General features: G+C 36.3%; 1 protein-coding gene across 13 annotated transcripts in view; it reads right to left on the bottom strand.

The window, feature by feature from the left end:
• Positions 1-9,733: 9,733 nt before the first annotated feature.
• Positions 9,734-14,562, bottom strand: part of RASSF6 (Ras association domain family member 6) — a 49,240-nt gene continuing 44,411 nt past the window's right edge. For 10 of the 13 annotated variants that reach the window (XM_003950328.6, XM_001156540.8, XM_063809560.1 and 7 more), the window contains one exon: positions 9,734-14,502. In XM_003950328.6, the coding sequence (XP_003950377.1) occupies positions 14,427-14,502 (76 nt within the window). In that variant the 3' untranslated portion in view covers positions 9,734-14,426. Of the gene's footprint in view, positions 14,522-14,562 lie in introns of all 13 variants that reach the window. The other 3 variants (XM_063809561.1, XM_063809557.1, XM_063809562.1) reach the window with 1 other exon arrangement.

Below are 14,562 nucleotides of genomic sequence, written 5' to 3'. Positions count from 1 at the left end.
TGACCCCTGCCTTCCAGGTTCAAACAATTCTTGTGCTTCAGCCTCCCGAGTAGCTGGGACTACAGGCCGTGCCACCACGCCCAGCTAATTTTTTGTATTTTTAGTAGAGACGGGGTTTCCCCAAGTTGGCCAGGCTGGTCTTGAACTCCTGACCTCAGATGATCCTCTGGCCTTGGCCTCCCAACTTGCTGCAATTACAGGCGTGAGCCACCGCACCCAGCCCAGTCTCACATTTTTGTGAGGAGGAAGCAAATTTATATTTATTACAATTGGAGTCCTGAAAGTAGAAGAGGAATTACAGTTCATTAAGCCTTTAAGCTACAGGACTACCGCTGTGGGAATGCCTAAGACCTTGATCAAAGGGTACATTAGAACCCATCTCAGGCTGTGATAGTAAGTCTTTTTGCCAAGGGTGGGGGAGTATCCATCACCTCAAGCATTATCTTCTGTATTTCAAACAATCAAATTATATTTTTTCATTATTTTTAAATATACAATTAAATCATTTTTGACTAGTCAACCTGTTGTGCTAGCAAATACAAGGTCTTATTCATTCTAACTCTATTTTTCTATCCATTAAGCATCTCAACTTGTCCCCCATTTTTTCCACTACCCTTCCTAGTCATTGGTAACAGCTTTATAATCTCTGTCTCCACAAGGTCAATTGCTTTAATTTTTAGCTCCCACAAATAAGTGAGAACATGCAATGTTTGTCTTTCTATGCTTGGCTTATTTCACTTAACAAAATAACCTCCAGTTCCATCCATGTTGTTGCAAATGACTGGATCTCATTCTTTTTTTTAATCACTGAATAGAACTCCATACCACATTTTCTTTATCCATTCATCTGGTTTTGGCCTTTTAGGTTGATTCCAAATCTTGGCTATTGCGAAAAGTGCTGCAATAAACAAAGGAGTGCAGATATCTCTTCGATATAATGCTTTCCTTTCTTTTAGGGGTGGGATTCGTGGATTGGATGGTAGCTCTGCGTTTAGTTTTTTGAAGAACTTCCAAAATGTTCTCTATAGTGGTTGTACTAATGTACATTCCCATCAACTGTGTACAAGGTTTCCCTTTTCTCCACATCCTCCACCGGCATTTGTTACTGCCTGTCTTTTGGATAAAAGCCATATTAAATGGGTGAGATGATATCTCATTATAGCTTTGATTTGCATTTCTCTGATGATCAGTGATGTTGAGTAGTTTGTCATATACCTGTTTGCCATTTGTAGGTCTTCCTTTGAGAAATATGTATTCAGATCTTTTGACCATTTTGAATCAGATTATGATAATTGTTTGAGCTCCTTATATATTCTTGTTGTTAATCTCTTGTCAGATAGGTAGTTTTCAAATATTTTCTTCCATTCTGTGGTTTGTCTCTTCACTTTGTTGATTGTTTCCTTTGCTGTGCAGAAGTAACTTGATGTCATTCCATTTATCCATTTTTGCTCTCATCACCTATGCTTATGGGATATTACTCAAGAAATCTTTGCCTAGTTCAATGTCCTTGAGAGCTTCCTCAGTTTCCTTGCAGTAGTTTCATAATTTGAGGTCTTAGATTTATGTCTTAATCCATTTTGATTTGATGTTTGTATATGGTGAGAGTTAGGGATCTAGTTTCATTTTCTGCATATGAATGTCTAGTTTTCCCAGTATCATTTATTAAAGACACTGTCCTTTCCCCGGTTGATGTTCTTGGCACCTTTGTCAAAAATGAGATTACTGTATATGTGTGGATTTCTTTCTGCATTCTCTATTCTGTTCCATTGATTTATTTGTCTGTTTTTATGCCAGTACTATGCCATTTTGGTTACTATACCTCTGTAGAATAATTTGAAGTCAAGGTAATTGTGATTCCTCCAGTTTTGTTCTTTTTGCTTATGATAGTTTTGGCTATTCTGGGTCTTTTATGGTTCCATATACATTTTAGAATTTTTTTCTATTTTTGTGAAAACTGTCATTTATATTTTGATAAGGATTGTGTTGAATCTGTAGATTGCTTTGGGTAGTATGGACATTTTAACAATATTGATTCTTCCAATTTATGAGCATGGAATAGTGTTCCATTTTTTGGTATGCTGTTCAATTTATTGCGTCAGTATATTATGGATTTCATTGCAGATAACTTTCACTTATTTGGCTAATTCATAGGTATTTTATTTTATTTGTAGTTATTATAAATGAGATTATTTTCTTGATTTATTTTTCAAATTGTTCACTGTCGACATATAGAAATGTTACTGACTTTTGTATGTTGATTTTGTATTTTGCAACTTTACTGAATTTGTTTATCAGTTTTGATAGTTTTTTGGTGGAATCTTTAGGTTTTTCCAAATATTAGATTATATCATTTGAAAGATGGATAATTTGATTTCTTCCTTTCCAAATTGGATGTCCTTTATTTCTTTCTCTTGTCTGATTGCTCTAGCTAGGACTTCCAGTACTATGTTGAATAACAGTGGTAAAATGAGCATCCTTGTTTCGTTCCACATCTTAGGGGAAAGGCTTTAAGTTTTTCTCCATTCAGTATGATCCTAGCTGTGGATCTGTCATATATGGCTTTTATTATGTTGAGGTAAGTTCCTTCTACATCCAGTTTTTGGAGGGTTTTTGTCATGAAGGGATGTTGAATTTTATCAAATGCTCTTTCAGTATCAATTGAAAAGATCTTTGGTTTTTGTTCTTCATTCTGTTGATATGAAGTATCACATTGATTGATTTGCATATGTTGAATCATCCTTGCATCTCTGTAATAAATCCCACTTGGTCATGATAAGTGATCTCTTTAATGTGTTGATGAATTTCATATGCTAGTATTTTGTTGAGGATCTTTATATCAATATTCATCAGGGATATTGGCCTGTAGTGTTGTGGGTTTTTTTTTTTTTATATATATATCTTGTCTGGTTTTGGTATCAGGGTAATAATGGCCCCATAGAATGAGTTTCAAAGTATCCCCTCCTCCTTTATTTTTCAGAATAGTTTGAGTAGGATTGGTGTCAGTTATTTAAATGTTTGGGAAATTTGGCAGCGCAGCCATTGGGTCCCAGGCTTTTCTTTGCTGCAAGACTTTTATTACAGCTTTGGTCTTACTACTTGCTATTGGTTTGCTCAGGTTTTGGATTTCTTTATGGTTCAACCTTGGTAGATTGTATATATCTGGGAATTTATCCATTTCTTCTAGATTTTCCAAATTACTAGGATATAGTTTCTCCAAGTAGCCATCTATGACCCTTTGAATTTCTGTGGTATTGGTTTTAATGTCTCCTTTTTCATCTCTGATTTTATTTATTTTGGTCATCTCTCTCTTTTTATTAGTTAGTCTGGGTAAAGGTTTGTCAATTTTATCTATGTTTTAAAAACACAAACTTTGTTTAATTCATCTTTTGTATTGTTTTCTTAGTTTTAATTTTATTTATTTCTCCTCTAATTTTTATTATTTCTTTTCTTTCCTAATTTTGGGTTTGGTTGCTCCTGTTTTTTTAATTCTTAAAATGCATTGTTAGGTTATTTATTGGAATTTTTTTTTCCTTTTTTGATGTAGGTGCTTATATCTATAAATGTCACTCTTAGTCCTGCTTTCACTGCATTCCCATAGGTTTTGGTATGTCGTGTTTCCATTATCAATTGTTTCAAGAAATTTTTCAGCTTCCTTCTTAATTTCTTCATTGACCCACTGGTCATTCAGGAATATGTTAATTTCCATGTGCTTGTACAGTTTTCAAAATTACTCTTGTTATTGATTTCTAGTTTTATTCTATTGTTATCAGAGAAGTTGCTTGATATTATTTCAATTTTTTGCATATTTTCAGACTTGTTTTGTGACCTAACACATGGTCTGTCTTGAGGATGATTATATGCTGAGCAGGAGGTGTATTCTAGCTATGCCAGCTCTTTTATGCTTTTCATTGGCATGGAATATATTTTCCATCCCTTTATTTTGAATGTAAATGTGCCTTTACAGGTGAAATGTGTTTTTTGTAGGGAACAGATCATTGCATCTTGTTTTTTTTTTTTTTTAAATCCATTCAGCCACACTGTGTCTTTTGATTGGAGAGTTTAGTCCATTTACACTCAATGTTTTTTTTTTTTGATAAGTAAGGACTTAACCCTTGTCATTTCGTTGTTTGTTTTCCAGTCCTTTTGCGGTGTTCTCTTCCTCCTTTCCTTCCATCCTGCATCCTGTCTTTTTTTTAGTGAAGATGATTTTCTCTGGTAGTATGATTAAATTTCTTGTTTTTTATTTTTTTCATGTATCCATTGTATGATTTTTGATTTGAGATTCCATGTTGCTTGCAAACATTATCTTTTAACCTATTATTTTAAACTTATGACAACTTAACTACTGATTGCATTAGCAAACAAAAAGAAAACTAATAAAATCTCTACACTTTAATTGTATTCCCTCACTTTTAAACTTTTTGTTGTTTTTCTTTATGTCTTATTGTACTATGTCTTGAAAATTTATTGTAGTTATTATTTTTGATTGGTTCATCTTTTAGTCTCTCTGGTTAAGAGTTGTTTACATACCACAATAATAGTGTTATAATATTCTATCTTTTTCTGTGTACTTACTATCACCAGTGAGTTTTGTACCTTCAGAAGATTTTTAATGTTGATTAATACCCTTTGTTTTCTGGTTGTAGAACTCCCTTTAGCATTTCTTGCAGGAGAGTTGCGACTCTAATAAAATCTCTCAGCTTTTGTCTGTTTGGGAAAGTGTTTAATTTTTCTTGATGTTTGAAGGATATTATTACTAGATATACTATTCTAGGGTAACAGTATTTTCCTTCAGCATTTTAAATATGTAATGCCACTCACTCCTGGCCTGTAGGATTTCCACTGAAAAATCTGCTGCCAGATAGAGCTTCATTGCATGTTATTTGTTTCTTTTATCTTGCTGCTTTTAGAATCCTTTCTTTATCCTTGACCTTTGGGAGTTCTATTATTAAATCTTTTGAGGTAGTCTTCTTTGGGTTAAATCTGCCTGGTGTTCTATAACCTTCTTGTACATGGATATTGATATCTTTCTCTAGGTTTGGGAATTTCTCTATTATTACCCTGTTGAATAAACTTTCTACCCCATCTCATTCTCTTAATCCTCTTTAAGGACAACAACAATTAGATTTTCTGTTTTGAGCTTATTTTTCTAGCTCTTGTAGCTCTGTTTCATTTTTTTCTTCTGCTTGATCAATTCTGCTATTAAGACACTCTAATGCATTCTTCAGTATGTCAGTTGCATTTTTGATCTCCAGAATTTCTGTTGGATTGTTTTTAATTATTTCAATCTCTTTGTTAGATTTATCTGATAAAATTCTGAATTCCTACTCTGTGTTATCTTGAATTTCTTTGAGTTTCTTCAAAACAACTATTTTGCGTACTCTGTCTGAAAGGTCACATATCTCTGTTTCTCCAGGATTTGTCCATGGTCCCTTATTTAGTTCATTTGGGGAGGTCATGTTTTCCCCATGTTTTCCTGGCTGAGCTTCATGCTTGCGTACGTTTGTCAGTGTCTGAATATTGAAGAGTTGGGTATTTATTGTAGTCTTTAAAGTCTGGGTTTATTTGTACCCATCTTTCTTGAGAAGGCTTGCCAGGTATTCAAAGGGACTTGAGTGTTATGATTTAAGCCAGTCTGCATTGGGGATACCCTAAGCCCGGCAATGTTGTGTTTCTTGCCAGCCTGTAGAAGTATTGCTTTGGTGGTCTTGGAAGAGATCCAGAAGAATTCTCTGGATTACCAGGCATAGATTCTTGTTCTCTTCCCTTACTTTTCCCCAAACAGAGTCTCTCTCTCTCTGTGCTGAGCTGCCTGGAGCTTAGGGTGAAATGAAACAAGTACCCCTGTGGCCACCATTACTCGACTGCACTGCATCAGACCTGAAGCCAGCAGAGCACTGGGTCTCACCCAAGTCCACGGTAGTTACCACCTGGTTGCTGCCTATATTCACTCAATGCCTTAGGGCTGTATAATCAGCAGATGCTGAAGCCAGCCAGGCTTGTGTCCTTCCCTTCATGGCGGTGAGCTCCCCCAGGCCATGGGTGAGTCCAGAGATGCTGTCCAGGAGCCAAGGCCTGGGATAAAAAATGTTAGAAATCTAACTGATGATTTTTATTCTGTAGCTAAGCTGGCATTCAAATAATGAGACAGTGTCCATCCCTCTCCTCCTCCCTCCCCTTTCCACAGGCAAAGGAATATCTCCCTGTGGCCACCACCACCACAGACCTACAGGGACTAATGCCAGGCTACCACTGATGTTCATTTAAGGCCCAAGTCCTCTTCTGTCAGCTTGTGGTAATGCTGCCAGGCCAATGACTCACAATTCAGGGCAGTGGGCTCCCCTCTGGCCCAGGACCAGTCCAGAAATGCTGTCCAAGTGTCGAGGCCTAAAACTGGGGACCCCACGAGCCTGCTTGATATTCTACTCCACTGTGGCCAAGCTAGTACAAAACAGAGTCCCCTTTACTTTTCCCTCTGCTTTTCTCATGTAGAAGGAGTCTCTCACCATAGCCACCGTAGCTGGAAACGTGCTCAGTCTTGCCTGAAGCCAGCACATTTCAGAGTCTCAACCAAACCCACAGCATACTACTTGAGTATCATTGCTGGTTATAAAGGGCCCAGGGACCTTTTAGTCAGCAGATGATGAATCCTGCCATGACTGTGTCCTTCCCTTCTAGGCAGTGGGTTCACTTCTGGCCCAGGGAGTGTCTAGAAATGTTGTCAGGGTTTAGGGCCTGGAATGGGGGTCTCATGACTCTGCCTGGTGCTCCATCCTATTGTCGGTGAGCTAGTAACCAAGATGCAAGTCAAAATTCTTTTGATTCTTCCTTCTTCCCTCCTCAAGCACAAGGAAGGAGTCACTTTAGTTGTTGTAAGCTGTGCTGCCTATGGTTGGGAGAAGAGTGTGCAAGCACTCCCTTAGCCACCCTGGCTGGTGTCTCACAAGGTTTTGTGCTGCTTAAATCCACTGCCTCTGACCCCAGCACAGCACTAGGGCTTGCCTAGAAGTTGCAATCCTCGTGGTCTAGACTGCATTTCATGTTTTTTTTAGCATCCCAGAGAACTTCAGCCCATGGTTCTGAGGCTTGCTGCAACTCAGATTCCAATGACTGAGACAGGCAATTTCCCTGTGGCTAGGGCTTGTCTAAATGCTCCCACCATGGGTAGAAATTGGATGAATTCAGTATGGTTCTGCTTTCTACTGTGACAAGGTAGCACTGAGTTAAATGTAAAATCTCATAATCCTTGTGCTCTCCTTCCCCCAAGTGCACAGATTCTCCACACCATACAGCTGCTGGGGGATGGAGGATGGGTGGTTTCTGCAATTCAAGACTGTCTTTCCTACCCTCTTAATGCCTCTTTCAGTGATATGAAATTAAAACCAGGTATTTTGATTGCTCATCTGATTTTTGGTTCTAATGAAGGTTTTTTCTTTTTTTCTTTTTCTTTGTGTGTGTGTGTGTGTGTGTGTGTAAATCATTGTTAAATTTGGTGTTCCTGTTTGGTGGAGAAGAATGATGATTGGTGGAGGCTTCTATTTGGCCAATTTGTTCTGCCCTTCCCAGCTAAGTCTTAGAAATTTTTCTATTTTGTGATCATATGTATTTAGGTTTTTACTTTTTTGTCTTTTTTTTTTTCCTCACAAATGTAATTATTTGTTTGTTTGCTTTTCCTAAGGGTCCAAATGGATCAAAAAGTACTAGTGTCTACGGGGAGCTTAAACGATCCCAGAAAATGTCAATGTAGGATCTTTGATGAGATCTACACTTATTCTTATAAATCATGAAACATATCTAATATTCAAAATAAGAATCAACAAAATAAATTTTCAGGTGCTCACAAAGTTGCTCAAGAACACTGGCCAGTCTACACTGAAATTGTCCTTTCTTACCCAGCAGAGAAATCTAATTATTGTAACCCTCAGAAAACCCACCGTAATTACCCCTCTCTCTCAACAACAAGCTTTCTGCTTCTCAAGAGCAGAAACAGAAACATGAAATCAAACAGCTTTCAAAGGGCTCAGGTAGATGTGATGGGCTGCCACACCAAGCTGGGAATTGTCTGCCAAGTTTCCACAGTGAACAAAACCCTAAAAGCAACTTGGAGTTTTTGTCTATGCCAATACTGAAAATGTTTATTGCCAAACTGAATGAAATAAGCTTCATAATAAAGTTAACTTCCTAATCATAAGCTTCATAATAAAGTTACCTTCCTAAAGGTTTCACCTTTAATCTTTACCCTAAATATGTGATGCTGTATTGGCACCAATACAATATAATGCACTTAAATTAATTTGAGCTTGAAGTGATTATTTGTGATAGTACTTTTTTTCTTTGGAAATCTTTCTGCAAACGACATAAAGAACTGATGGGTATCATTTGGACTTGTTTTTATTTTTCCAGATATTTTTGTATAAAAGATAAAGTAAAACTAAGTGCTTAAATGAATGAATTATTTTGATTAGAGAACTATAAAAAAATTAATTATCATTCTAATACCCTTTCCTTGAGTTTAAGTAATTATTTTTCCTCACTTCAGTGACTTCAACACATTCATATGCATTAGTGAATTAGATCCAATAAACATTTGCTGAGTACCTAATGCATTCAATACACTGTGCTAGATACTACAAGGAATAATACAAATATGAATATGATTTCACCAGATCACTAATGCATTTATACAAGATATAAGCACATAAAGAATTATAATAAAAGGCAAATTTCAAAATTCTGGTGTCACAAGAGCAGAGCTAACTGAAACTGTGGTACACAGGAGCTTGAGATCACACATTGTTACAGAGACCAGGAAAGGTAATGGAAGAAGTGACCCTAACCAGGGACTAGAAAATGGGAATGTTTCAACAGAAAGAGATGTGCTAAAGTGTGCAGTGTTTCAGGGAAGGCTGAGTGATTTAGTTTGGCTGGTTTTAAGACAAAAATGACGTAGCTGTGGGCAGTAAGACTTAGTAGAAGATAAGGCTACGATGGTGGTTGGGGAATATACTGAAGTTTAATTATAACATAGCTAATATTTATCACATTCTTATGTGCAAAGTGCCAGGCTTTACATGTGCTATTCTTGTAACTCCCCCAACTGTCCAATGAAGTAGGTACTATTATTCCACTTAAAAATGAGGACACATTTTAGAATGGCAGATTCAGGAAGCATAGTTCAGGGGGATGCCACAGATTATGGTGGTTAACTGTATGGCTTCTGGAGCCATAAGTTTAAATCCTACCTATTTCTTCTACTAAAAACCTTGGCAAATCTCCTAACTGCTCCATAGCTTACTTTCTTTATCTGTAGCATGAGGTTGAAAGAATAATTTCCTTATGGAATTGTAATGAATATTAAACATAGTGCCCAGCAAATAAGTTGTTATTAGTTTGAACAATATGAAATCATTGCCTTTGTAGGTCAAATATTGGCAATTTCAAATGGCTCAATCTAATAGGTATTAGATGTTATTAATTTAGAAGACAAATGAATGTCATTGAAAGGTTTTGCCCTCTGTAACTACATCCTATTTCTCGTTCTTTCCCATATATATGCCTCCACCTAATAGTTATACCTGCTATCTTTATCACTTCATCAATTGCATTGCAAGGGGCATCTTTCCCCTTCAGTTTCAAAAACCAATCTAAATAGCCCTAAACCAAATTAAACAGTAATGACACCTAACTGAATATTTCATAGTAGAGCCAAGAAATAATAAAATATACCACTATATCAGGGAAAAACATATATATATAATGTTTAATATTTTTTCAGCTATGGGACCAGACTTGTAATAAGTAATACATACATATGGGGAATTTTATAAAAATATTTCAGATAATTCCTTCACTCATTCATTTATTCTTTCGTTCACTTATTTATTCAATCAATTTTTATTGAGCACATCCTACGCACAAGACACAATATTAGGTACAGAAAAGCTATAAAGATAAATGTGACACATTCTTTACCATTAATAATAATATATATTATCTAAAATTTAATTTGAGCTAATATATAACTGACAGTGAAATATTTGGACCACCTAAAACAAGGATAAATGATTCTGTGACGTTTATATTCTTGCATTATGCAAAAATGATTCTAAAATAAACTATTTTTTTTCCCAGAAATTGTATGAGCTATACATTGCTATGTAACAAATTGCCCCAAATTTAGCGGCATACTACAACAAACACTTCTTATCTCATACAGTTTCTGAGGATGAGGAATCCAGAATGGTTTCCTTGGGTTTTCTGGCTGAAGGTCTCTCATGAAATTACGGTCAAGCTATTAGACAGTGCTGCAGTCATCTGAAGGCTTGACTGAGGCTGGAAGATCTACTTCTAAAATGGCTGTTGACAGGAGGCCTCAATTCCTTGCTGGCATTTGACAGAAGGTCTCAGTTCTTCATCATGTAGGTCTTTCCAGGGCTGCTCAGGACATGGCAGTTGACTTCCCCCAGAGCAAGTGATCCAAGAGAGAGCAAGGAGGAAGCCACAGTGACTTTTATGACCTACTTCAAAGTCTCACAGTCTCTTCCATTTTCCTGTATTAAAAGTAAGTCCCTAATTGCTAAAAGAGTACATTTTTAAATGTTCTCACCACAAAGAAATTAAAAGAGGTTATGGATATGTTAATTAGCTTGATTTAATAATTCCATAATGTATACATATATCATAATATAATATTGTACCCCATAAATACATACAATTATTATTTGTCAATTAAAAATAAAATAAAAAGACGTAAGTCACTAAGTCCAGCCCATTTTCAGGATGAGGAAGATTAAGCTCCATCTCTTCAAAGGAGAAGAATCAGACTTTATGGATATAAAACTACCACAGAAGTGATGTTAATGTCTCATTTGAATAATTGATTTGAAATTTTTTGCATTTGGTAGAACTCTGTGCTTGCATGTGCTTGTTACTTTTTTGTTCATAAGTTTTAAATAATCACTTTACTATTTCCTGATGTAAAAAGTAACAAATATAAACTATAGAACACTTAATACAGATAGGGAAGTTAGAAAAACATGAATCACTCATAATTCTACAATGCAGATATAGCCATTTTTAACATGTTTTTATTTCTTGTGTGTGTATATATATATATGCAAATATTAGTGTTCACACACACAAATATATATATACACACACATACATATGTAATATATATGCCTTAAGTACATAATAAATATTTTGGAACATGTGTATGTGTATATTCTTATTTAGATATATAAGAATTTACCCCTGTAATTAAAATTACTTGGAAACGGAATTTTAATGGCTACATAACAATATACAAATAAATGTTTATTTCCCTCTTTTTTTTTTTTTAGAGACGGAGTCTTGCTCTGTCGTCCAGGCTGGAGAGCAGTGGCGCCATCTCGGCTCATGCAACCTCTGCCTCCCGGGTTCAAGCGATTCTCCTGCCTCAGCCTCCCGAGTAGCTGGCATTATAGGCGCCTGCCATTGCACCCGGCTCATTTTTTGTATTTTTAGTAGAGGCAGGGTTTCACCATGTTGGCCAGGCTGGTCTCGAAATCCCAACCTCAAGTGATCCATCTACCTTGGCCTCCTAAAGTGCTGGGATTACAGGCGTGAGCCACCGTCCATGGCCTATTTCCCTCTTTCACCTTTTAAAATAATTTTCTGAACATTTAGGCTTTTTATTTCCTTTTGTCACAATAAATAACAATATAAAACATATCTTTGCAGAATGTCTTTGTATCTCTGGTTATTTTCATATGATAGGATCTTACAAGTAGAATTATAGGATAAACAGACTACTAAATTGCCTTCAAGAAAAATTATATCCATTTGTATTTTTACCAGAAGTTTGAGTCCCCATCTCATGGTGATTTATTGAGTATTTAATGTTATAATTTCTTAATCTTTGCTAATAGGCCAAAATGTGTATTTATTTATTTATTTTACTTTGTACTTCGGTGGCATGTCAGTTATTATTTTACTGTCTCTCAGCTCCACATTCACTGTTGGTTGCCCGCTCCGTGAAAATAGATATAGGCTCTTTAAATGTTTCCTTTGCAGCTTGCATGATGGCATACTTTGTCAGTAGAGGGCGCTGGAGACACACTGCAAGAGGAAGGGGTCTTTCCTGATTCCTCCAGGCTGACAGGCCAGGTTACTGGAGAGCAGGCTTTTTTCCTTCACTACTTTGCCTAGAGTGGTTTCTGCAGTGCTGGTTGCCTGTAGGGTGCAGCTTTCTCCAGCATTTCTCCACTTGCTTCTCCAGCTTTTGCTTTGGGCAGTGGTGGTATAACCTGGAGCCACAGTGCAAGCCGGTCCTGAAGCTCCAATTGCTGCTCTCCATATCTTCTCTTCAGCTGGGTGCACACTCATACAGAGGACCCTGCTGGGCTGGCCAACTACTGAGCCACTTGCCTGAGCTTTGTCTTGTGCAGTCTCGTCACACAAAGTTATGCTAGGTTCCTGCAAAGTAGGTCCCTCCGGCTCCTAATCTCAACAGTGCCTCGAACAGAACCCGTGACTCCTTCTTTGTGCTTACCCTTTGGCAAAGCCCCAAGTCCCTCTTCATATCTGCCCACCTGCCTCAGCTGGTCCACACCTAGGGGGTTGGCTGTACCAGCTTGTCCAGTATCTGTGGTCCTGCTCTGGCCTGGGCAAGCCAGCAAACTTCTCTCCAGTGGGCTGCAACCACACTTTCTCCAGTGAATTCTGAAACCCTCATTCCTGCCTTTCCTTGTTAGGATTCTTTCCCTCAGCCTTAGGGTACCTTCTCTTTTCATCTTTATTATTATTCTCCTATCATAGCTTAATTATTATTTATATTAAACTTTCCCTGTTTAAATTACTACCTTGTTTCTGTCTTCTGATTGATACAGACTAACACAGTTGTTCACTGTTAAGATACGACTTTTTCATATACTTAGTGGCCATTTGCATTCTCTCTTCTGTGATTTTTCTTTTCATATCTACCTTTTTTTCTATGTAAGACTTGGTTCTTTTCTTATACATTTCAGTCTATTGAAGATTAACCTTTTGTCATGTTCATGGCAGGTACATGACACTAGTTTTTTATAAGTATGTTGAATTTTAACTATTACGTTTGCCTCATTTAAGTGAGATGAGACTATTTTCTTATTAATATTGACAGGTGAAAGAATAGCGATGCAAGCCTCTGGTTTACTCAGTAAGAGAGACTTCTTAGGCTTGAAAAGGCCATAGCACACTTTCACCTTCAACCAGTTTAGGTTTGGTAATACTGAGAAGTAATGCCTTTGTCTTAAAAATGTTTCATATTTTAATATTGTTAATCTTCCAGTTGGGTTTACTGCATATAATCTCATTCCTTAGTACATGTAATATGATCAATTTACTACAATGCTTATGAGGAATGCAAATGGAATTAGTTTACAGAATGAAAGAATGTTGCATATAATTCCATTTTAATATAGAATTTATAAATAAAATCATAGATTATACTTATAGCATTTCTTCATTTTTAGTGTTTTTTTTTCAAGTGGGTTAAACAGATCTGTGAGTACCTTGAGAGTTGTCATGTAGAATAAGATGCTAAGAGGGCAGAGTTTGGGATTCCCTATGTAACTTCAGCTACAACAGCCTTGCTTTATCCGTTGTATTCATTCAGCAACAAATAGGTATTTGTGGGCCAAGTCTTGCTTTAGCTGATGTAATATGTCTATGTGATATAAACATTTTTTTGAAAAATAAATAAAGAAAAAGTTCAATTAACTTAAAAAAGAGCTTAAGAAAAGCTTTGAACTGATGAAAGGTCTTTCATCAGCAGAAGAGAGAGAATAAAAGGGCTGGGGGGAGGTTCAGAAAATTTCAATTAGGATTTCTTAACAGAGTCCATTATTTTTCCTTTCCAAAGGCCAGACAGCTCTGATGTTAGATAGTCAGAAGTCAACAGGCCATTTAAGATAGTCCTAGATTTTATGAAAATGCCAGAGTTTTCAAGAAGCTAATGTCACTATCAGGTAGATTCCTTGATGGTGTAAGACTGTATTTCTTTTTCATTCCAAGAACTGGCGGCTTCTTTTTTCTGAGTCATTTCTGAATCCATTGATTATGTTTCAGTTCTCTTGAGAGTCCAAGCTAAATGAAGTTTAAACGGCTTATCTGAAGACACCATTTAAATTTGAGTTCATTACATGGTTTACTATAAAAGCTATTTGGCATATGCAGTATTCAAGCTTATTTCAGTTACTGAAACTAAACTCAAACTCATTTTGTCCAACTGTGAAACCTAGTTAACCTCATCACTTCAAAAAAAATCGAGGTTTTTTTGACATTCAATTTTCTACGATTCAAGTCTCATATATGTTCGTATAAATGCAAGTACAGAACTTATGCATTCAACAAATAGTAATATCTCTGAGTTTTTTGAAATGTTTTAGCAATAGAAGCTTGTACTGCTAAACTGTTGTCTCTGTTTTTATTACTAGTTTATTTTGAAGACATTTCAGTATAATCGCCTTTTCTTTATTGAATCTGAAAATGAGAAGAAAGACTATTAAAAATTGGACATATTTTGTGCATTGGACATATTAA

Source organism: Pan troglodytes, chromosome 3, assembly GCF_028858775.2.
Source record: "Pan troglodytes isolate AG18354 chromosome 3, NHGRI_mPanTro3-v2.0_pri, whole genome shotgun sequence".
Classification (NCBI taxonomy): Eukaryota; Metazoa; Chordata; class Mammalia; order Primates; family Hominidae; genus Pan; species Pan troglodytes.
This window is presented reverse-complemented; position numbering and strand designations above follow the sequence as displayed.